General features: G+C 33.3%; 1 protein-coding gene and 1 pseudogene across 1 annotated transcript; both read left to right on the top strand.

Annotated features, from left to right (window-relative positions):
- Window positions 1-832: 832 nt before the first annotated feature.
- On the top strand, window positions 833-2,167 carry LOC121211172 (uncharacterized). The gene is made up of 4 exons (XM_041083622.1): window positions 833-1,062; window positions 1,162-1,469; window positions 1,518-1,890; window positions 2,080-2,167. The coding sequence occupies exons 1-4, from the start codon at window positions 833-835 to the stop codon at window positions 2,165-2,167; spliced, it is 999 nt and encodes a 332-aa protein (XP_040939556.1).
- A 12,567-nt stretch (window positions 2,168-14,734) lies between these two features.
- On the top strand, window positions 14,735-18,499 carry LOC107950990 (protein PSK SIMULATOR 2-like; annotated as a pseudogene).
- The last annotated feature ends 6,638 nt before the right edge of the window (window positions 18,500-25,137 follow it).

Consider the following 25,137-nt stretch of genomic DNA (forward strand, 5'->3'; position numbering starts at 1 on the left):
CGTCCTGGCGTATGGCACAAGTGTGGGGTGTTACATTTAGTGGTACTAGAGCTATGGTTTAGTCAATTCTAGGACTAACATAGCATGTGTACGAGTTTAGCTATACATGCTATAATTGTATATTGATAGTGTGACGACTCCTGACGAGATAAATTGTGTTTTTATTTATATAGTAAATGGATCCTGATGTAGCTACGGCGGATGATGTGGTGAGTAATGTGTCGTCTCCCACTGAAGGGACCGCACCAGTAGATAGTGGGCCCGTGACACTGAGTCAGGGCAGATCGGCTAGAGAGGCTTACCTCCATATGATGGACGCTTGGTACACGGAGTTTGTTCGTACGAATCCGAAACTCCACCTCTCCCACCTCCTCTGATTCCTCAGTATGCTCTTGTAGCTCTGCAAGGAGTGGATATAGTTAAGAGGGAGAAACCCCCAGTAGAGAAAATATGAAAGCAAGGGGTCGAGGAATTTCGGGCTAATATTGATGATGACCCAGAAAGAGCAGAGTTCTGGTTAGAAAATACCATCAGGGTATTTGATGAGCTATCGTGCACGCCTGAGGAGTATGTAAAGTGCGCAGTGTCACTCCTACGAGACTCGGCCTACCAATGATGGAATACTCTCTTGTCCGTTGCACCGAGAGAGAGGATAACTTGGGAATTCTTTCTGGGAGAGTTTCGAAAGAAGGACATTAGCTAGAGGTTTATATACTAGAAAAGGAAAGAAATTTTAGAGCTGAAGCAAGGCCATAAGATGGTGACAAAGTACGAGCATGAGTTTGTGAGACTTAGAAAATATGCATGAGAGTGCATATCTACAGAAGCCATCATGTGCAAGAGGTTTGAAGATGGTCTGAACGAAGATATTCGTCTAATAGTTGGCATCTTAGAATTAAGGGAATTTATGGTGCTCTTGGAGAGAGCATGTAAGGCCGAGGGATTGGCCAAAAAGAACAAAAAAGCTGACATTGAGTCCAAAAACTCAAGGAAAAGACAGATGGCTAAATCACAGCAGATCTTATCTAAGAGATCGAGAGAGTTTCCTACCCGATCAAACACGTCAGTGGGGTTCTCGAGCAAGAGCAAGAACAAGCAGCACACGACTTCTAAAGCCTAAACCACTTCTATTGCTAGTGTTGGTAGTGTTTGACCAAATAGGCCAGAGTGCTCACAATGTAGTAGGCGTCATTTCAGCGAATGCCGAGGGAATGAGAGGGGTTGCTTCAAATGTGGATCACTAGACCACTTCATCCGGAACTGTCCGAAATTAGATGACAAAGAGAAAAAGCAAGATATGAGGGTGAATAGTGCTCCTTCGAGGGGTAAACCACAGAAGAACCCGGGTAGTGGGGCTAGTAGTAGAGGTGCTCCTAGAGATTCAACTATGAGATCCGAGGGTCGAGCGCCTACAAGAACTTACGCCATTCGCGCTCGCAAAGAGGTATATTCACTAGATGTGATTACGGGTACTTTTTCTCTTCACGATATTTCTGTTGTTGCTTTACTTGATCCAGGGTCTACCCGTTCTTATGTTTTCATGAAATTAGTACCCAGTATGAATATGCCAATCGAGTCTATAGAATTTGTAGTAAAAGTGTCAAACCCATTAGGCAAGCATGTGTTAGTTGACAAAATATATAGAAACTGTCATTTGATGGTTAGAGGTTATTGTTTTTTGGCTAAACTCATGCTGCTACCGTTTGATGAAATTGACTTAATCCTCGGTATGGATTGGTTGACTTCTCATGGTGTCATAGTGGATTGTGAAAGAAAAGCTATCGAGTTGAAATGTGAAGACGGGAATGTTCTTCGGGTTGAACCAGATGAATCAGATAACTCATTTGTAGTGATATCGTCTATGACTGCGGAGAGATATTTGAGAAAAGGGTGTGAAGCTTATCTTGCTTTTGTATTGAACACTCAAGAATCTGAATTAAAGATCGAATCAGTACCAGTGGTATGTGAGTTTACAGATGTGTTTCCAGAGGAATTACCCGGACTGCCTCCAGTGAGGGAAGTTGAATTTGAAATTGAGTTAGTCCCCAGTACGGCACCCATCTCGATTGTTCCATATAGGATGGCTCCTGCGGAGTTAAAGGAGTTGAAGGTTCAACTAAAAGAGTTAACTGACAAGGAATTTGCAAGACCAAGCTTTCCTCCGTAGGGTGCCCCAGTGCTATTTGTGAAGAAAAATGATGGATCGAAAAGATTGTGCATAGACTACTGACAGCTCAACAAAGTGACTGTGAAGAACAAGTATCCCTTGCCAAGGATCGATGATTTTTTCAATCAGTTGAAGGGAGCCATCATGTTTTCTAAGATCGATTTAAGGTCTGGCTACTACTAGCTAAGGGTTAAGGAGCAAGATCTACCGAAAACTGCTTTTTAGACGAGGTATGGCCACTATGAGTTCCTCGTCATGCCCTTTGGCTTAACAAAGGCCCGGGCAGTTTTTATAGACTTAATGAATCGTATTTTTCGATCGTACTTAGATATGTTCGTAGTCTTCTTTATCGATAACATATTGATTAATTCGCGTGATGAGAGTGAGCACGTGGAGCATTTGAGAACGGTTTTACAAACCTTGAGAGATAAGCAGTTATACAACAAGTTCAGTAAAAGCAAATTTTGGCTTAAAGAGGTTAGATTCCTAGGACACATTGTGTCGGGTGATGGGATTAGAGTTGACCCAAGCAAGATCTCAGCTATTGTTGAGTGGAAACCACCGAGGAACGTGTTAGAGGTTTGAAGCTTTTTACATTTAGCTGGGTAATACAGAATAGTTGTGAATAGATTCTCCATGATAGCCACCCCGATAACTAGACTGCTACAAAAATGGGTCAAGTTCGAATGGAATGATAAGTGCCAATAAAGTTTCGAGAAACTAAAGGCTTTGTTGATCGAAGCCCTAGTTTTAGTGCAACCGAAACCGGGAAAAGAGTTTGTAGTGTATAGTAATGCATCCTTGAATGGGTTAGGGTGTGTGCTCATGCAAGAAGGCAAGGTAATAGTCTATGCCTCGAGATAGCTAAAGCCATACAAGAAGAACTACCCGATGCACGATTTAGAGTTGGCTGCCATTGTGTTCGAGCTAAAAATTTGGAGGCACCATTTGTATGGCGAGAGATGCCGAATGTTCACTGAACATAAGAGTATAAAGTATTTGATGACTCAGAAGGAGCTAAATTTATGGTGACGAAGGTGGTTGGAGCTGATAAAGGATTACGAGTTAGTGATTGACTACCACCCCGGAAAGGCGAATGTAGTAGCTGATACTTTGAGTAGGAAATCATTGTTCACCTTGAGGGCTATGAATATTCAGTTGACCATGATTGATGATGGCTCTATTCTAGCTAAGATGAGAGCTAGACCTATGTTCCTTCAAGAGATTTGTGAGGCTCAAAAAAGTGATAAGGATTTGCAAGCTAAGATGGCTCAGTGTGAGACAGGAAATGAATCAGAATTTCATATTGGTGCCGACAGTTGTATGATACACCGAGACAAAATTTATGTACCCAAGGATAATGAGCTCATTCAGAAGATTTTACGAGAGGCACATAGTGGTTGTTTGTCTATCCGCCCGGGTAGTGTGAAAATGTACAATGACTTGAAGAACATGTACTGGTGGTTGGGAATGAAAAGAGATATTTCAGAGTTCGTTTCTAAGTGTCTAATTTGTGAAAGCCGAACACCAAGTACCTTCGGGTTTACTTTAGCCTATCATGGTCCCCGAGTGGAGGTGGAATCAGATTACTATGGATTTTGTGACGGGTTTGCCGGTAACCTCGAGGAAGAAAGATGCCGTATGGGTTGTGGTTGATCGACTGACAAAGTCGGCTCACTTTATTCCAATATATACAGACTTCTCACTCGATAAGCTAGTCGACTTGTACATTTCCAAAATTGTAAGACTTCATAGAGTGCCCTTGTCGATTATTTCAGATAGAGACTCGAGGTTTACCTTGACGTTTTAAAAGAAGTTACAAGAGGCTTTGGGAACAAAGTTGAACTTTAGCACAGCTTTCCACCCGAAAATCGACGGCCAGTCAAAAAGTGTAGTCCAGATACTAGAAGACATGTTACGGTGTTGTGTTCTTGAGTTTCAAGATAGTTGGGAAAGGTATTTACTGCTGGTCGAATTCACCTACAACAACAGTTATCAATCAAGTTTGAAAATGGCGCCTTATGAGGCTTTATATGGGCGTAAGTGCCAAACGCCTTTATATTGGACCGACTTAAGAGAGAATCAGATTCACGAGGTCGATTTGGTCAAAGAGACCGAAAAGAAGGTTATGTGATTCGTGATTTCCTGAGAGCAGCATCAGATAGACAGAAATCCTACGCGGATTTGAAATGAAAAGAGGTCGAGTTTCAAGTCGGTGATAAGGTGTTTTTAAAGGTATCCTCGTGGAAGAAAGTCACCAGATTCGGTAGAAAGGGCAAGCTGAGTCCTCATTTCATAGGACCTTATGAGATTACCGAGAGGATAGGGCCTATTTCCTAGCAATTGGCTTTGCCCTCAGAATTGGAAAAGATTCACAACGTGTTTCATGTGTCCATGTTACGTCGATATATATCGGATCCTTCGCATGTGATTGCGCCAACAGAGTTTGAGATTAGCTCAGACATGACTTATGGCGAAGAGCCGGTTAAGATTTTGGCTCGGGAAGTAAAACAATTGAGGAATAAGAGTATTGCACTTGTTTAAGTATTATGGCATAGACATGGAGTCGAGGAAGCCACATGAGAACCTAGGAGACCATGAGAGACCAATACCCAAATTTATTCACCGGTAAGATTTTCAGGGATGAAAATCCCTAAGGGGGAGAATTGTAAAGGCCCGTTTTTGGGCCTAGTCGAAATAGTGGTTTCGGGACCACTAATTCGAGGTCGGAGAAATTATATTGTGGCATGATTATATGAGAATATGAAAATTTTGGTGAATTAATTTTAGCAATTTCATGCTTAATTGTGAAAAATGACTAAATCGCATAAAATGAAAAGTCCTATTTTGATGGCTAAGGGTGTCAAATAGCTAGATAACTAAAATTTGGGGTCTTTAAAGAGTAATTAGACCCCTAATACATAGGCTGACCGGCCATAGAGACAAGAATGGTCAAAAAGTCAAAGATTAGGTAGATTTGGTGACTAAATTGGCTATGAATAAAATAAAACAAAGAGGGAATTATATCATATTTTCTCTCATCTTTTTCCCACCGAAAATATCAGTCATAAGAGGGTTTTGAAGCTTGAAAAATTTCAGCCACTTAATATCTCTACAAGTAAGTGATTTTGATGACTTTTCTTGATACTTTTTATGTTTTTGGGACCCTTATGGCATGAGCTAGCTAATAGGGGGACCATTTTGCAAAATGGTTGATAGTCTAAGGATTTTCCATAATGAGATTAAGATGTTTTCTGAAATTTTATGTAAGAATATGAGTTATGGTTGTAAAATAAACAACTTTTGTGAAGTAGTTTTCATCGAAACTGTAAGGATCATTTTGCATAAGCTGTAAAATAGGTAATAAATGTGTGAAATATTTGAATTTGTGAGTTTCTATAAGTATGAAATAGGTTCTTCTAGGCTTGGTTAATGTGAAAATTTGATAAAAATTGATTTACGAGCTCAAAGGTAAAATTGTAATTTTGTGAAAGTCCAAGGGCAAAATGGTCAATTTTGCCCAATTATGAATTTTTAAGTACCTAGATCAATAAAATGATTAAATTTTTGAATTTTTATCATTATAGATTAAGAATTACAAAATCCAGGCCTAGACCGGGGAAAAGCAAAACAAGTGGACTAAGTCGAACTAGTCGTCTACATTTTGTAATCCGAGGTAAGTTGTATGTAAATAATACAACTACATTGTTATTATATGTGTTTGAATTGATATAGCATAAATTTCTTGTTTGTGGAAATGATTATGTATGATGAATATTGAGATAGTAGAACTCTCATTTAAACCTTAAAAAATAAATCGGATATTCATGAGTGTAAGACATGTCTGGGACATGCATCGGCCACATTATGAGAGCCAGCGTAAGACCATGTCTAGGACATGGCATCGGCATTGAGACGAGAGCTAGTGTAATTCATGTTTGGGACAAGCATCGGCCTCGAGATGTAAGCTAGTGTAAGACATATCTGGGACATGTATCGGCTACGAGATGTGTCAGTGTAAGACCATGTCTGGGACATGGCATCGACACGTATAGAGATGTCAGTGTAAGGCCATGTCTGAGACATGGCATCAGCACGAATATGTGAGAGCTAGTGTAAGACCATGTCTGGGACATGGCATTAGCATTATACCCCATGTTTGAGGTTTAATGAATATACGATAGCATTCCAAAAGGTTCAACGATAAGAGTTACAGTCTAAGTTAAAAGAGAAAAGTATAACTATGTTGTAAGTGGTACAAGTACCTATTCGAAATTTATGAGATATGGGCTAAATATATGCCATATGAATTGTAGTGGATGGTGATGGGTAAGTTGTGCTTATATCTACTTATGGTATTCATGAACAAGGTATGAAAAGTTATGAGCATATTATCCTATGACAATTAGTTAATGTTGTTTTCATGCAACTTACTAAGCTTTATGCTCACCTCATTTCCTTTCCATTTTCTTATAGTGTCGCCAAAGTAGCTCGAGGATCATCGCTATGTCGGAGAAGCCAGTCACACTATCAGCTGAAGCACTTGGTATAGTTAGATCTTTTATTTTGATTATGGTATGTATAGGACCTTGACTTTTGAGTTTTGTGTCATTGTTAATTGGCCAAATATATTGGCTTAATCTAATATTAGTTTCATTTTGTATAAGGCCATGAAAAATGGCTAATATTGAAAGTTATTATGTGAATACAAGCTAGTCTTTCATAAATGTGAAATTGTTGGCATGGTTGAATATATGTAATGTATATAGGTCTTAACTTTGATATGTTGGTTGATGTTAGATTGTGTTTCAGGGTGGCAAAGGCTTGGTAAATAGCCTTATATTGTCCACACGGGTAGACACACGGGTGTGTGTCTAGGCCGCGTGTGACACATGGTCAGCCCTATGGGTGTGTTGTTCAGTCGTGTGTCCCCTGCACGTAAAATTTGCAAGTCAGAATGCATGGTAATAAACACAAGGACAAAGACACGGCCGTGTGTCTCAGCCATGTGGAGGACACGGCCTCTGGCCACGGGCGTGTACCTTGGCTGCGTGCCTTAAATTGGATGCTGACGTTAGAAATAGAATGTCAAGGTTTTTAGACACAGGCTAAGACACGGGGGTGCCATGGCCATGTGAGAGACATGGGCAACGGACACAGACGTGTGTCAGGTCGTGTGAAAACCCCTGTAAATTCGAATTTAGAATTTAATTCACACAGGCTCGGGGCACGGACGTGTCCTCTTGTGCTTAGGCCATGTGAACCACACGGGCCATCAGCATGGCCATGTCATAATGGTCACACGGGCGTGTTGCCCTTCCACACAGGCGTGTGCCCTATTTCAAGGGTCAGTTTTATTAAGTCAGTTTAAGGACCCGAGTTGGTTCCGAATGGCTTCCGATGAATGTTTGAGGCCTCGTAGGCCCATATTAAGGAGTTTAAACAAAGTTCGAAAAAGGTTTAAATTTGATCAAGTCTTGATGACTCGGAAACGTTTGAATGCATATGTTAAGTTTAGTAACGCCTCGTATTCCGTCCCGGCATAGGGCATGAGTGTGGGGTGTTACAACCCTGATTGGTACCACAAGTTATATCATCAAAATATATCATCCATGCATCATTCAAATCAAAGTTTTAAACATGCCGAAATCAATCAATTTAGCCTAGCTTATAACTACCTAACACATCAAACTTAAAATTCATGTATACCTAACAAGTCTTGGTTCAAACCAACATGCCAATTTATGGCTTCAAACACAAACATATACTATATATACTTAAACCAACATTATACTTTAACTCTATTACAAACCATTCACAAAATAGTTATTAACTTAAGAAATCCTAGGTACATGTCATCAAAAAAGGTAAACTTCACCACATTTGAGATCGGGATTGTTGTTGGATGCTGAGTTGGTGATCAAAATAGAAGTACCTAACCTGCGCACGGAAAACAAAACCATATGCTGAGTAAAACTCAGTGGTATTTCTATAATTCGAACAATTAAAGACATAACGATACAAGAATGCATAATTTGAATTATACGAACCAACTATTGTCTAAGCTTACAACTACCATATAACATCATTTCAAATTCATACATATTACCATATCATTTCATACCATACTAAATTTTCACATGCTATCATATATGATTTGTTTAACAAATATCTTAATTCACATCACTTGCTATATAAATAGCTTTTCACATATCAATCCATATTTTATTTAAACAATGGCATTTTCCATTCCATATTCAATTCATGAGTACATAACTCATACATTCCATTTATTTACAACATATTTCACATCTGATTTTCAATTCACTATCTCCTTTCAATTTCACGTACCATGTCATTTCAATATCAATTATAGAACTTTATTATTTATTTACCCCTATTAATATGACTCAGACTCGAACGAATACACGGATCCAACCAACCCACCAGTTTGGCACGCAGTGCCTCATCGGATAAGTCCCAAGTAAGAACTGCACCCAACACCATATAAATTGACACCCAGTGTCTCATCGGTGAAACTGAAGCAAATTGGCACCTAGTGCCTCATTGACTCTAAGTCGAAGAAATCTCTAAACTCTTCCTATCTTATGGCATGCCATCTTTATCCGAATTAGCCCGTTACAATTAATAGGATTTCATATCACTTTTTAAATACAACCAATATCCAATTCTCATATTTGCACATTATCACATTTACACATATATTCATTTCAATTCAAATAATCATATACCAATTCAATCTATTTCAATCAACTATAATTTCAATTCACTATCAAAGTGTCAAAATACTCACCTCAACCACTTACCATATGCATTAACTCAAAATACAATAATTAACAACTAGGTTCAAATTATAAAAATACAAACCATGGATTCCGAGCTATTTCCTCCTAAAACAGTTGATTTCCTTAATTAAAGTTAAAAACAGTCTATTTCCTTAATTAAAGCCCTAACCTTGGAGAGAGAAAGTGAAAGCGAGCCCAACTTTCTTCCTAAAATGATCTATTTCCTTAATTAAAGTTAAAAAAGACCTAAAGGCCTAAATAAAAAAATTAGCTTACTCAGCTAATTTAGCCGCTATTTCAATCATTTCTATAAAATTTCAAAATAATTGAATTTTTTTTATTTTCCATGAAATTATTGGTATTGATTAGAATAAATTATGTTAAGGTTTATTAATAAATTCAAGCTAAAATTCTATTGGTTTTTTTTTATACATATTTGTGCAAAATAATGTTATGGTTGCATGCCTAGAAATAATTACATTTCTTTGTTAGTCATGTTTTAAGAAAATGAGGTAATATTCTATAGAGAGAACACTCGATAATTAATTATCATTTTTTCAAAAATGAAATGTGATTGTCTTAAAACATATTTTCAAAATAAATTGATTTTTATGTTAGGAATTACTTTTAAATACCAAATTTAATTTTATTATTTCAAAATTGAGGATAACAGATATGAACGTTGTAAAGATATTTAGGCGTAATTATACTCTTGAAGTCGATTTTTGTTTCGCAAGCCAACAATTATCTTTTCAATAAATTTTTAGTTTTATTTTAAAATTTTATTAAAGGGATACATGATGAATCACATTTAACTAAAAATTTGGTTATGACTTCATACCATTTAAAAAAAAATCCCAACCGAAAAAAAATGTTTGGACAATTTTCTTAAAAATGAAATTTTTCTCTATAAACAAATAAATTCTACCATGAACTTCAAGCTCATACCAAAATTCCTCAATTTTACTAAAATTTCAAAATTTTCTTTGAGAAATTTAAGTATTAATATAAGTTAAAAATTTTGATAATTTTTTAAAAAAATTACACGCTTTTTAAAACTCACAATAAAATGAAAAATCCATTGAGAGAAAATAGGCATGTCATTATGTCATTTTTATAATGAATTTAAAATATTAGGTTGATTTTTTTCAAATTTAGGGAAACAGGTTAATTTTGGAAAGAGAAACTAAAAATGTCTCTTGTAGGAAGCGTTTTCATCCCAAGTCAACTGAAAACGGTTATTGCAAGAGGCGTTTTCAGCTTCTCTCTCCTGCCACATCAACATAATTGTTTTGGGTTTTTTTTCAATTTAAAAATTTTATTAATTTTTAAAGGGATAAATATTAAAGTTATAAATGAATTTTGATCCAATGTGTAATGTTATACGCTAATTTTGATTTTGTGTAATTATAGATATGAAATTTTGATTTGATTTAGTTTTCACAAATCACTAACACAGTTATTGAATTAACATTATTTTACATTGATATATTGTATAGACAGATAGTATATTAATCCAATATAAAAATAAACATATCTATTTATTTCTTTAGATGTGTAAAATTGAATCAAAATCAAAGTTCCAAATATACATATAAACCCCAATTCAAGTTTAATAGGTACAATTGTACCAAATTAAAGTTCATATATCAATTTGAACATTGATATGAAGTTCATGTATAAATTTAATATTTATCCCGTTTCTAAACAAATCATTTGAATAAATTGAGTTGAAGGTTGATATAATTTTTATTTAGAAAAATCAAACAATAATCTAATTTGGTTTATGAATAATTCTAGTAAAAAATTTTACTCAAGTTATTAGGATTTGAATTCTAAGTTAGGTGTTACTTTTTAATTATTAACTTTTATGATATAAGAGATATTCTTTTGTTATTACTATGACCAAAAAAGAGGGATTTTTTTTTTCAAAATAAAATAAAATAAATCCAACATATTTATGCTGATTCCGAAAAAAAAGAAGAAGCTTAAGCTTATGAAAATTTAATTCAAATTGATATAACTATCTATAAAATTCAATTCTATTTAAAAAAAATTAGAGATATTTCAAGTTTTCAACCATCAAAAATAATTATTTTTTTTAGAAAATAAAAAATATAGAAAAAAGTGCTTTATTAAAAATTTTAAAAATAAAGATATGTTTTTTGCTAAAAATTATAAAAATAAAAAGTTTAACTAGGATCATATAAGCAAGTAAATATATTTTTTTAACAAACTTTTAAATATTAAATCTGATGTCTTAATTAAAATTCAACAGTTAAAAGTTTAAAAAAAAAAAGCCAAAACGATTATACTGATGTAACAGGAGAGAGAAGCTCAGAACACTTTTTACAGAAAGCGTTTTCATCTGACATGAGATAAAAATAATTTTTACAGGGAGTGTTTTCAATTTCTTTTTTCAAAATCAATTTATTTTTTTAATTTTTTAAAATTCGTTTTAAAAATAACATATATATATATATACCTAAATTTTCCAAACCATTCTTCAATAAACAAACATAAAAAAAATGTAAAAAATATAAATTTGCAAAACAAGCATAAATTAAATTCCTGTTTCAAACAAGATTTGTGTTAAAGGTGAGGTGAGTGGGTTTAAATTTGTTTTTATAATGCATATAATTAAAAGACCTAGTCAGCTTTAATCCAAAAAGCACAGAGACATAGCCGCTAAACAAACGCTTTTGACACCAACATTTTGGCTTTTTGGTACTTTTCATATTGGATAATATTTAATTTTAAAATGCAATATACGATGTTATTATTATATGATAAGTTTTGGTGTGAGTTAAGAGGTCTTGCTATTATAATTCACCCAACATTGGGCACCTTTCCACTTCCATTGCCTAACCGGTTAGCAGCAAACTATGACTTTTCCATTTTAAAATCTCCAATATCAAAAACATTTATAATTAAAATAGTAGTAATAGTATGGTATTACTTTTCTAAAAAATTAACATGGTTAATCTCATTGTTTGGTGGTCGGTAATGAGAAGTCGCATCACTTCACCTATGTCCCCATTTTTGTTTAAGTCAAAGGAAACATTTAACTTAAATAAAGATTAAAAACAATAAAAAAATAATGTAATAATTTAATTCCATTTATTATTTTATGTTTTTTTCTTTAAAAAAATACATTATTAATAATCTGTATTATATAAATTTCAGACATATATTATTTTAGCACAATCATAAATTTAGCTTTTAGTGTTTAGATTTCTTATTATTTTGATTTTCTTTTAGCTAAATTTAGTTCTTAATTTTTTTTAAAAAAAGTTAAATTTAATCAACAACTTTTTAAAAAGAGTTAAATTATTTTTTTAAACGAAAATACTGTATAAAATATTAAATTTATAAACATGATAACTTGCATGGCAATCTACATGTATTTTATGATAATTTTTAAATTTTTATGAATTATTTATGTTTTTTTTGAATTTTTTATTTCTTGTATTTATTAACGTTCATATAAGATAAATAGTATTATATCAATATAAATATCTGTAAACTATAATTTAAGTTGCCACGCCAACATAATTAAAAATAATTTTTAATAAGTATTTTTATTAAAAATGATTTGACTTTTTTAAAAAAATTAAAGGGTCAAATTTAATTAAAAAATAAAAAAATAAAATAAAATAAATATAAAATATTAAAGACTAAATTTATCATTAATTTTATTAATTTTAACTTTTATTATTGTTAGGTGTAATTCGAGTTCTATTTTGAGTGCCTTTCAAAAACTCATGCAAAGATGATGTCGTAATTTGTTTAGCCGCCTTCAATTTGCTTGCTAAAATCGTATTTAAATAAATAACCAAAAAAGAAAAGAAAGTCACAACATTGGAATTAATTAATTAAAAGTAAATTTTGGAAAAAAAGAAAAAAAAACGGGGGAAATGAATTACTCTTTTATTAATTTAAGGTTTAATGGTTTAAAAGGCATTCCAACTTTTTAAAAAATTTCAGTTAAGCTCCTACAAATTTTTTTACATTCAATTGAGTATTTGAACTAATAAAACTAATTAAATAAACTTTTTAACTAACGTTGATCGTTGCAACAATGACATGACAACGTTGATGTGATGCTCAATATCACCTACAATTGTTGATGTGATTGTGCGATGTTAACAAATAATTTAAAAAGTTAATTTTTTTAAAAAAATTAAAAAGAATATTTAAATTTTTTTTACTGGAATGAACCTAGACATGTAGGTATCCAGGTTCATTCATTTTAAAGCTTAATTTCTTTTAAGAAATTTAAGAAATTATTTTTAATTTTTGTATAAATTTGTAAAACATTATTAAAATTAAAATAAAGTTAAAAATAAAAATAAAAATTAATAAAAATCTTTTAAAAGTTAAGTTCAGAATGAATTTGGAGATATAGTTGTCAAAATTCAATACAGATTCATTCAAAACAATTTTTTAAAATTATATAAAGTTTAAAAAGCCTTAAAAAATAAAAATTGATATGTATAAAAAATATTTTATAAATAAAATAAATATAAATAATTTTAATTTTAAAAGGTAGCAATAGAATTAAAACATAGTACACATATCAATTTTTTTAAAGAAAATTAATATTTAAATTTTTTAAACTTTATATAATTTTAAAAAATCATCTTTAATGTTTCCTTAAAAAAAATCATCTTTAATGAATTTGAACACATAGCTGTCCAAATTCATTCTGGACTTAATTTTTGAGTGATTTTTAAAATTAATTTTAAACTTTTAAAGTTTATTTAATATTTTATAATTTTAAGAATTTTTTAAAATTTTACAAGTTTTTTAAAAATATATCCTTTTAAATTTTAGAAAAAATTAAGTTTTGAAACAAATAAACCTAAACAACTAATGTAGTAGTACCATATTAGCAACTGTTGTTCACATAAAGCACCACGTCAATACTATTAACGAGCACATCAGCACTGCAACGGTCAATATTAATTAAATGGAATATTTGACTAGTTTTATTAATTCTTTAGCTTAATTGGATGTAAAAAGCGTTTAATTGATTTTTTCGAAAACAAATTTGAGGGAGAAGAGGAAATGAAGAATGAAAAGAAACTCAGAAAGGGTGGCGGGTGGGCGGGGTGACTTGAAATCTCAATGTCATCGGTTCCTTCATGTCTCACACAACTCTGAAACTAAACTACATTTCACAAAACATGATAAAAGAAAAATTCAATTTCTTCAAATTCAAATAAATCTCCTCTTACAAACACCACGAGATTTCTATAATTGCATCTTTTTGTTGTTTTGGTCAATCCAACCCCCCCCCCCCTTTTTAATATAAAAAAATTTATTTTCAATTTCTAAATTTCTTTTGAGCTGAGCCTCATCCTTCACTGTAACTCAATCTGACTCAGTCCTTTTTTCTTTAGTGTTTGATTTAATCTTCTTAAGTTGGTTCACCTGAATTCACCCAATCTGTTTAGCAGGTGTGTTCTTGGTTTGCCATTTCGTCTTCTGATTCTAAAACCATCCATTGCCAATCTTTTCTCTCTCTCTTTTTATTATTATTATGAATTTTTGGATTGATTTCACGTTTACTGATTAAAAGTTGCATCTGATTTTGAATATTGATATTTGTTTTGCGACTTTGGTATTCTGGTTTTTACAAGGAAAATCTTTACAGAGCCGAGTTAACGCTGCTTCTTTTTGTTTTCTTCAGTTAAATTCTTGTTTTAGGTATAAATTGGGGGTATTGTTTGCGATTAATTTAAACATTTGAAGAATAATGGGAGGTGTTTGCTCTGGTGCAACAAAAGAGCCAACTATAAAGCGTGAACAAAAGACGACCAGTAGAGGATTGTCAGGGAAGCTCAAGTCAAAAAAGCGCTTTTCTAAGCAAAACGGAAATTCCAATTCGCTTTCCTATGCTTATGGCGGAGGTCTCGACAAAGCACCGCAAAGACACGATTCTGGTGATTTTGGACTGTTTTCCCGGGAATTGAAGCCATCAACCCCCGCAAAGACTACTGCTTCCAAGGTATACCTTTGCTTTAACCATTATTCGAGCTCATAGAAATTTGATGTAAACTTTGAATGGAAGAACACTCAATGGATTAAGGAACAGTTTGAAGAAACAATGTTGATGATAGACTCCAAATGAATGCGTCTCCATACAACACATATGATCATATCATCTAGGCCTAGAGAGGGCGGTGGACGTTCTAGATACACTCGGAAGTAGCATGTCGAATTTGAATGCCGGAAGTGGTTTTGTCACTGGCCTGGCTTCTAGAGGGAATGTAATATCTATATTGGCATTTGAAGTGGCTAATACAATAGGTAAAGGAGCGAATTTGTTGCGGTCGCTTTCGGAACAAAACATTCAATTCCTCAAAAAAGATGTCTTACATTCCGAAGTAGTACAAAAGCTAGTTTCTACAAACATGAAGGAGTTGCTAAGTATTGCAGCAGAAGACAAGAGGTAGCTTACGTACTTTAAATTATTCTTGATGCAGGCGATGCTGTGCTATTTCTTGTACTTTAACATCCCATTATAACACTCTAAGATCCTTTGGGATATATAGGGACGAATTGGATATTTTCTCGCGTGAAGTATTTAGGTTCGGAGATCTATGTAAAGATCCACATTGGCATAATCTTGGATGATACTTTTCAAAGTAAGGTAGATTTTATTTTAGATCATTTACTTTCAGCTTATATTGGTGATGTTTACTAATGGAGTTATACATCTCTTGCTACTGTCACCAATCTGTCAGACTAGATATAGACAATTCAGTTCATAAACAAGCTAGAGCTGAGGCTGAAATGACAATGAAAGAACTAACTTCTCTTGCCCAGCATACCTCTGTAAGTTTTTATCCACTAATTTTGAGCTTTGCCTTTCTATTTGAGATGCTGTTCCTACTTCATACATTAGGCTTTTTGGATGCTTTTATTGAATGAATTGTGTGGAATGCCACAGTATGTTCTATAAAAAACTTGTTTCGACTAAAATTTTGACACTTTAGTGGAATCGTAAGTATCTCAATTTTATGAAGCTTGTTTGAGGCCTTTGAAATTTATCCTGCATTCAATGTTATGTTCAAGCTCTAACATAAGGGTTGTCCATCTTTGTGAATGTTTTTTTTGTTGTATATTGGTTTTGGGTCTTGATTCTAGAGAAGTTTTTAATCTATGTAATCTACTTCAAGATTGTAACGGATGTTTATATTTGTAGGAACTGTACCATGAATTGAATGTTCTGGATAGATTTGAACAAGAATATAGGCTGAAGTCGGAAGAAGTGGAGGCCTTAAATCTCCCTAAAAGAGGTTAGGCATGAATGATTCTTTTCTCATTCCATTTTTCTTTTATCTGCCTATGGATGTAGGCAAAAGTTTGATCCGTTGTTGATTATTTAATGTCATTTTATGGGGTGATTGAACACTACACCAAAATGAAAATTACTAATCCTAAATACTTTAAATATGCTAACGTTAGAGTAAATATTATTCTCATTTTGATACTATTTGTTTATCTGTCACTGCATTCATCATTATTTGTTCATGATTTCATTCTAGTTACTAAAGTCTGCAATGCTGCTCTTTTTGTTTCTCATTTTGACAGAACTTGTTACGGTTGATTTTTTCTTATTAACAGCTCCTAGTTCATTCCGATGTTATCGTTTCCGTGTGACTGATATTTGCTATTGAGTGTAACTACTTTATTAACAGCTAAATGTTTCAAATTGTAGGAGAGAATCTCATGCTTCTACAAAGTGAGCTAAAACAACAAAGAAAGTTTGTAAGGAGTTTGAAAAAGAAATCTCTTTGGTCTAGAACTTTGGAAGAGGTACATAACTACAAGCTGCTTTATAGTTATCCATGGAGCTTCTCCAATAGTTTTTAAGATGTTAGAAATGGTGATTGCGTTTTATGAGTATCAGCATGATTCAGTTTTGGCATTTATATATAAAGCAATAAATGTTTGCATTGGCAGAGAACCATTATGCAACCTTTCTTGACGAATGGTTTTTTTCTTCCATTGCAGATCATGGAGAAGCTTGTTGATATTGTTACTTACATGCATCAAGCAATCTTCGAAGCCTTGGGAGGTAATTCATGTATATACAAATCTATCAAATTATTATGCGGGTAATATCATGCGCTTTAATTGGTTTTTTTACTATGTCTTATCAAAATAATTTTCAATTCGTGGCAGAAACAGCATCATCAGTCAAAAAGGAGACTCGTGAAAATTCTCAAAAATTAGGTGTTTGTGGACTTGCATTACACTATGCTAATGTAATTCATCAGATTGACAACATTGTAAGTCTACGCCATGCTCTTCTTTTCCTTATTTCCACTTGCAGTCCAGGCCATCCATCAGCTTGGGTTATAAATTGAATCTCAATGTTATAGGCAGCTCGACCAGCCTCACTTCCTCCTAATATCAGGGACACATTATATCATGGATTGCCACCCACTGTTAAGAAAGCTTTAAGGTCTCGATTGCAGTCCATTGACACCAAGGAAGAGGTATACATTCTTTTCTTTTTGTTTTGGTAATAGTTCAACTGTGATCCATACTCCTATAGTCTTTGATTTTCATTGCTTGAGTTCATCTATTGTTTGAACACTATCACTTAATTGCTTTCTTTTTTCTGTAGCGCTCAATATCACAGGTCAAGGATGAAATGGAAAAGACACTACAGTGGCTTGTTCCAGTTGCCACAAACACAACCAAGTATGTTATGTTATGCTTGTTTAGATTTAATTTTTTTGAGAAATTAAGCCAAAATTCCTAGGTAATATTTCTTCTTTTTTTGCAACAGAGCACATCAAGGTTTTGGATGGGTTGGAGAATGGGCGAGCACAGGGTTAGTGAAAGGCTTTTCTTTGTCTCTCTGTGTGCATATTGTCACATGTGAATGGACTTATTCTGTTTCCTGGTGTTTGACAGCAATGAATTTGGAAGAAGCGCAGCGGTAAATATTGCCCTCACCGGCCTTCAGACGCTTTATCATGCTGATAAAGCGAAAACAGATGCATACGTCCTTGAATTGGTGGCATTGCTTCATCATTTGATCAGCTTAGTGAAACAAAGAGATCACGGGTCCAAGCCTCAGACATTTCGATCTCCTTTTCACTCCAAGATGCAGCGGCAATTTCTATCCTTGAATAGTGGTACTAAACCCCGCAAGGTTGAACTGTCAGAACAAGACAGGAAGTTGTTAAGCAAGGTGAGTGGGAGGAGATTGGTTCCTGGAATCAGCAAAAGTCAGGAATTTCCTTTAGGCAAAAACAAAAGGATCAAAGTTTGGGCATTAAGTAGAAGTGCTGGGAACTCTCCTGATAGGGCAAGAAAGAGTTGCAAGCATTCAAAAACAAATATATTGGATGTGATGGATGGTTTAGACCTCGCAACTTGAATGTCACTTCTTGTCTCATTCCTAACAGTCCCATTCTTCTCATTCTATTATTAAATATATGTGAGATTCATTAGAGTGTACATAATACCTTCCATATATTGTATATTGGTATTTTTTTTCCCAAGTCATCTTAACAAGTGGATATATTGTTTTTGTTTTGGTATTAGTATATATTGATATTAGCACGTTTTAATATTTGTAAAATCTAATTTTAATCGAAATGAAACTTAATTTCGTATTGAAACAGTATGGTATTAGTCAATCCAAACAAATTTGAGTTAGAGGTGAACAAAATTTGATTTGATTCAAAAAAGTAAAATAAAAATTCAAATTTCTAATTAATTGAATTGAGTTGTTCGAGTCAACTCAAATAAGTAATTTCAGTTTTGAGTCGAGTTAAATTTTACAATTCGAATAATTTGAATAATAAATTAATTTATTGAATTTAGTGAATTCAAGCCGAGCCGGGCTAAAAATGTCTTACCTAAGAACCGGCCTGTTTTTTAAACAGACCTTATTTTTTGTCTAAATCCATTTTTCGAGCCTATATTTTTACTCAAACCCTCCCACATTAGGTGGTCTGGCCTATTAACAAGTCTAATTAAGAGTCAGATTATATTTTAATCTTATACTTAAAAAATGGTGTCTATTCCATCAATTACGTTAACTTTTAATAATACAAATAAATAAAATTACAAATAGTAACTCTTCAAATCTCGTAGTTTTGGAGATAGTAACCCAATAGTGCTCTCCAGAAAATAATTTCAATAATCCACAAACAACTCAGCAGAGTTTCTCAATTTGCTTTGTATCCTACCAAAAGAATGACAAACTTAATTTCGAAACTAGAATTATTGATGTGCTTTTTTCCCTCCAAGGTAGAGATCAGGTGGTAAAGATAGGAGTGGTAGTGCCCAAGTGTTGGCAAAGCCTGCGAGTAATGACCACTCAACATATCCCGTTCAGTGCCTAAAGTATCAGGCTATAGTCTTTGGGGACCCTTCTATTTTATAGGAGATGTCAGTCCTTGCTTCCCGTCTCTGTGCAATGTGGGTTTTACACATTAGACTAGCTTAGCGGCCCTTTTGAGTTTTTAACCTATTTTGTCCCCACTCCTCACTATCTATTTCTTTTTCGATCTCAAAAATGCCTAGTATAAGGTTTAGGCTTCTTTTGGTTCACCGTTTAAAGCTAGTGAGGTGCAGTTGGACTTCCAACCTCACTGGGAAGATGTTTGGTTGAGTGTTTCAGTGCAACCAAAATCAATTCTCACCACACTGCTATCCCAAAAATCAACTGGAGCTTTCAGCAGCAATAAGCTCACTGGTTGAACTTCCATTTATTATTTTACCATTTTATCCTTAAAGTTTCTTTATCAATCTGTTATTTTTTTCAGATTTGGCGGGCAAATTCTGCTATCTATGTTGGAGTTTCAACACACTTTAACCGGGTAAAGTAAGAATTTCAAACAGAGCACCAGCAGCAACGTATTATACCCGGGTAAAATATGAAGGAAAAATGCTTGAAGTTCAAGCTTTTAGCTACTGTCAAGAATGGAGAACAGAACTTAGAATTTTTAGAAGGCAAAGGAAGAATGGAGCATATGGAAGAAAATATGATGATTTCATTCGTTTTAAACATTGGTTATATAATAAAAATTAAAAATTAAAAATTATTATCATTTTATCTAATAAATAATTTAAATTGATTATATAATTCATTAAAATATTTATAATAAAATATTAAAAGATACATTTTAATATTTTATTAAATAAATTTATAAATTCACATATTTTAATAATTTTATATAAGTAAAATAATTTAAAAACTTCTATTATATATCAATTCTAATATGATGTCCTTAATAGTCATTTTTCATTTTCACCTTACCGCTACAGCTGCGTTTGAATCCAAACACACACTCTACCGCTGTTTCTAATCTCACCGCTACAGTATCCAATCTCACCGCTACAGTAACTAATCTCACCGCCACCGCTGTTTTTAACCTTACCGGAGGTAAACACACCGTCCATCCAAACTAAGGCTTAATTTGGATGGGCGGTGCGTTTACTTCTGGTGAGATTCAAAATAGTGGTAGCGGTGAGATTATTTACTATGGCGGTGAGATTGGATACTGTAACGGTGAGATTAGAAATAGCGGTGGGGTATGTGTTTGGATTCAAACACAACTGTAGTGGTGAGATGAAAATAAAAAATGACTATTAAAGATATTACATTAAATTAAATTAAATTAAATTAAATTAAATTAAATTATATATGTAAAATAAATAATTATTCCATATTAAATAATATATATTAAATTTTTATTTATATTAAAACAAAAATTTTATTAATAAACAATTACATTACATAAAGTTCATGTATCTACTTATTTATAATTAACTTTTATTTATATATTTATTTTAAAATATATTTATAGTAAATATTAAAATAATTATGACAATAAACATATAATTTATATATTTTATGATAAATATATATATTTACTACATCAACATATATAAAAGAATAAAATTTATTTAATTGCTATATAATAATAACATTTGTAATTTACTTATTTGGATACCCAAAAGTCTTATTTTCACACCCATATTAAGGATAAAGTGGTAAAAATATTACCCACTATAGTTGCGTTTTGTTTACTGGTGTTTGACACTCCAGTCTAAAACTTTCTCACCAGTGCGTTGAAAGATCTTTCGCTGGCAAAATTTGTTGTCATCCAAACAGGTATATATGGTGCGATTGCACCAAAATCAAGAATAAACGGGCTTCACTGGAAGTAACTGGGCATCCAAAGGAGCCCTAAAACAATAAAGAGGTGTCACCGCGGATTTCTAATAATGTGGTTGAGAATTTAATCATGCTATACGATTAGTTATTTATTTTTTTAACAGTATCTGTGATGAGTGAATTTGTCACTGTTGTTGACGAAGGATAACTTGATTTTGATAAAAAAAATTAAAAATATAAATTTTTATAAACTAAAAGTGAGGGCAATCTTTATTTTAAAACAAATAATATCTCATTGTGGATATATTTCAACAATCTTTACCATCTTCTTAGAAATCAATTATAAATTAAAAGATATATTATTATCTTTACTAACTGTTTGATTCATAAATTATATCTATTTAATAGAGTTTTTTTATATAAAATAATTAAATTGTTTATTTTATGTAAAAATTATTAAGTGATATATATTAATTTACAAAAATATATTATATTATTTATTATATTATATTGATAATTAAATAATTGCTATCTTTTTTATTAAATTTATAAATTTAATACTCATATTTTAAAATCTAAATAATGTACCAATATTATTCAAAGTCAAAATAAACGAAATAGAGCCCAAACTTCAAGTCCAAAGTAAAAAGAAATTAAATCCAATAGCCAAATAAAAGGGCAATTTACTAAAAAAGCCCTTTTTTCGTTAATTACAAAAATGGTTCGACTTTTTTATTATTTACGGGAAAGGACCATTTTCCCCGAAAGCGCATCCACGTCAGAGAGAAGTCGGCAAAATGCGTCCCTAGGGGAGCATTTTGTCCATGTCAGCACAAAGCGCTTCCTTGAGGGTGTGCTTTGTGCTGACGTGGACAAATCGCTCCTCCAGGGACGCATTTTGCCTCTTTTTTTAAGGTTAGGATTTTTAGTGGTTTAGGGTTTTTGGTGGTTTATGGTTTTTGGTGGTTTAGGGTTTTTAGGGTTTTTTAAGGGAAAAAATAATGAACACTTAGAGTTGAGGGTTAATTAATTAAATTAACTATGAAAATAAAAAATCAATTAAATTAGGGTTTAGGGTTTTTAAGGTTAGGGTTTTTGATTGTTTTAGGGTTAGGGTTTTAGCGATTTAGAGTTTTTTGTGTTTTTTAAGGGAAAAATTAATGAACACTTAAAGTTGAGGGTTAATTAATTAAATTAACTATGAAAATAAGAAAAAATCAATTAAATTAGGGCTTAGTGGTTTAGGGTTTTTAGGGTTTTTTAAGGAAAAATTAATGAACACTTAGAGTTGAAGGTTAATTAATTAAATTAACTATGAAAATAAGAAAAAATCAATTAAATTAGGGCTTAGTGGTTTAGGGTTTTTAGGGTTTTTGATTATTTTAGGGGTTAAGGTTTTAGTGGTTTAGGGTTTTAGTGTTATTTAAGGGAAAAATTAATGAACGAGGGTTAATTAATTAAATTAACTATGAAAATAAGAAAAAATCAATTAAATTAAGGCTTAGTGGTTTAGGGTTTTTTGGTGGTTTAGGGTTTTTAATATTTTTTAAGGGAAAATTAATTTAATTAGAGTTCAGGGTTAATTAATTAAATTAACTACAAAAATAAAAAAAATAATTAAATTAGGGTTTAGGGTTTTTTAGGATTTATTAATTAAATTAACTGTTAATTACAGAAAAAAGCTCCCACGTGGATGCTCTTTTGCTACAGTAGTATCTGATAAAATAATTTTGAGAAGATTCAAAAACGCTTCAAGAAGGATGCACTTTTAGCAAAATTATAGGAAAAAGCTCCCACATGGACGCTCTTTTGCTATAGTAGTATCTGATAAAATAATTTTGAGAAGATGTTTTTGAACAAATAGTGTCAAAAACGAAGGATGCACTTTCAGCAAAATTACGGGAAAAAGCTCCCACGTGGACGCTCTTTTGCTACAGTAGTATCTGATAAAATAATTTTGAGAAGATGTTTCTGAACAAATAGTGTCAAAAACGCTTAAAGAATGATGCACTTTCAGCAAAATTACGGGAAAAATCTCCCACGTGGAAACTCTTTTGCTACAGTAGTATCTGATAAAATAATTCGAGAAGATGTTTCTGAACAAATAGTGTCAAAAAAGCTTCAAGAAGGATGCACTTTCAGCAAAATTATGAGAAAAAGCTCCCATGTGGACACTCTTTTGCTACAGTAGTATCTGATAAAATAATTTTGAGAAGATGTTTCTGAACAAATAGTGTCAAAAACACTTTAAGAATGATGCACTTTCAGCAAAATTATGAAAAAAAGCTCCCAAGTGGACGCTCTTTTGCTATAGTAGTATCTGAAAAAGCCTTAGACTATAAATGAGCCAAACTTCATTATCAGGTTGCATAAGTTACAGCAAGAGAAATTGAGGCTAAAGTAAAATAGAAACTGAGGATGAGTGAAGGTGTTAGTGCTATTATTTACTATAATGGCGAGGTCCGTGACACCGAGAACGACATCGTTTTTTCATCAGAGAGCACAGTACGACTGGTTTTTAACCAGAACATAGATTTCATAGAACTTCGTAAAAGAATTAGGCGTAAAATCTTCAGAACAATGTCAATGAAAGTTTTGTCTATTAAGTATCGATTTTATACTTCAATTGATCCCATGAGATATGACTCATTCGACATCAAAAGTTATCGTAGCTTGGAGGCAATGGTGCAGACTCATCTTGCTAGTGGATCACACTATCTTGAGTTATATGTACAATTTTCATCACCAATTGATGCATTTGCGACCTCGACATCTAATGCTGTTCGAGAGGAATACACGACCCCTGCTTGACACTCCGTTAGTGGGTGAAAAAACACAGAAGCGCCTGTGTTTGGTAGCAGTATGAAATACACATCTCCTGCATGACACTCTATTGGTGGATGGGACATGCACCTTGGTGGGTCGATGTTTGACACTGGAAATATGTACTGGGGAATGACATCAACTTCTAGTGGTTGGCAATCCACATCGGATTGGGGACGTTATGAAACATCTAGAAGAAGGGATATTATACTCCCTACGACATCCATCGGCGAGTGGACCTCGTTCCTTGCAGATGATGGTGGGTCAGATGATGAGTCTGATGCGGATCCACCTCGAGAGCCTGGCTCTGATGGTGTGAAAGTTGGATTATTTTTTGAATCAGAGCCTGTTCCAACCATACTTAAAGATGTTAAAGGGGGTTCAGATGAAGAAGAAGAAGATCCACGATTCAGGGCGTATTCGCCTTCAACCCACATGCATAATGTCGATCTATCTCAAGATGATGCGTTGGAGTTTCCAGATCTACCACACAGAAGGCGTGACCGTACAAGTTCGACATTGGATTCGGGTGAAATTGAAGTTGGTAGGAAGTTTTCCAATAAGGATAGTTTTCTTGCTGCATTGAAACAACATAGCATCATGAACGAGGTTAATTACAACATGGTTAAATCCAAATCCGATAAGTTTGAGGCCAAGTGTGTAGTACAAGACGATACGTGTTCATGGAAAATCATGGCCTCATTGAGGAAAAGGACAGACTTCTGGGAGATAAAAAAGTACAAAGGTCCACATACATATGTTGGCGGTAAAGTATCACTAGGTGTTTAGAGTTTTTGAATAAAACTGTTATTATGTAATGTTGCATTATTTAACATACTTCATTGGCAGGTGTTTCACAAGATCATCCCAAGATGGATTCAGATATGATTGCTAGCTTAATACTACCGATGTTGAACGTAAATTCGAAGACTTCAGTGTCGGTCTTAATTACTAATATTCGTAGCCAATTGAAAGTATACGCCCTCTTACCGTAAGGTTTGGATAGCTAAGCAGAAGGCGTTTAAAAAGATGCATGGTAGGTGGGACGCTTCATATAATGAAGTGTGGCAGTGGTGTCAGGTGCTGGAGAGATATGTCCTAGGCTGCATAACAGACCTTGAAACGACACCTGCATACTACAACGACCGATTGCTCCGTGGATGCCTAGTGTTCAAGCGTCTGTT

The sequence above is a fragment of the Gossypium hirsutum genome, chromosome A02 (assembly GCF_007990345.1).
Source record: "Gossypium hirsutum isolate 1008001.06 chromosome A02, Gossypium_hirsutum_v2.1, whole genome shotgun sequence".
Classification (NCBI taxonomy): Eukaryota; Viridiplantae; Streptophyta; class Magnoliopsida; order Malvales; family Malvaceae; genus Gossypium; species Gossypium hirsutum.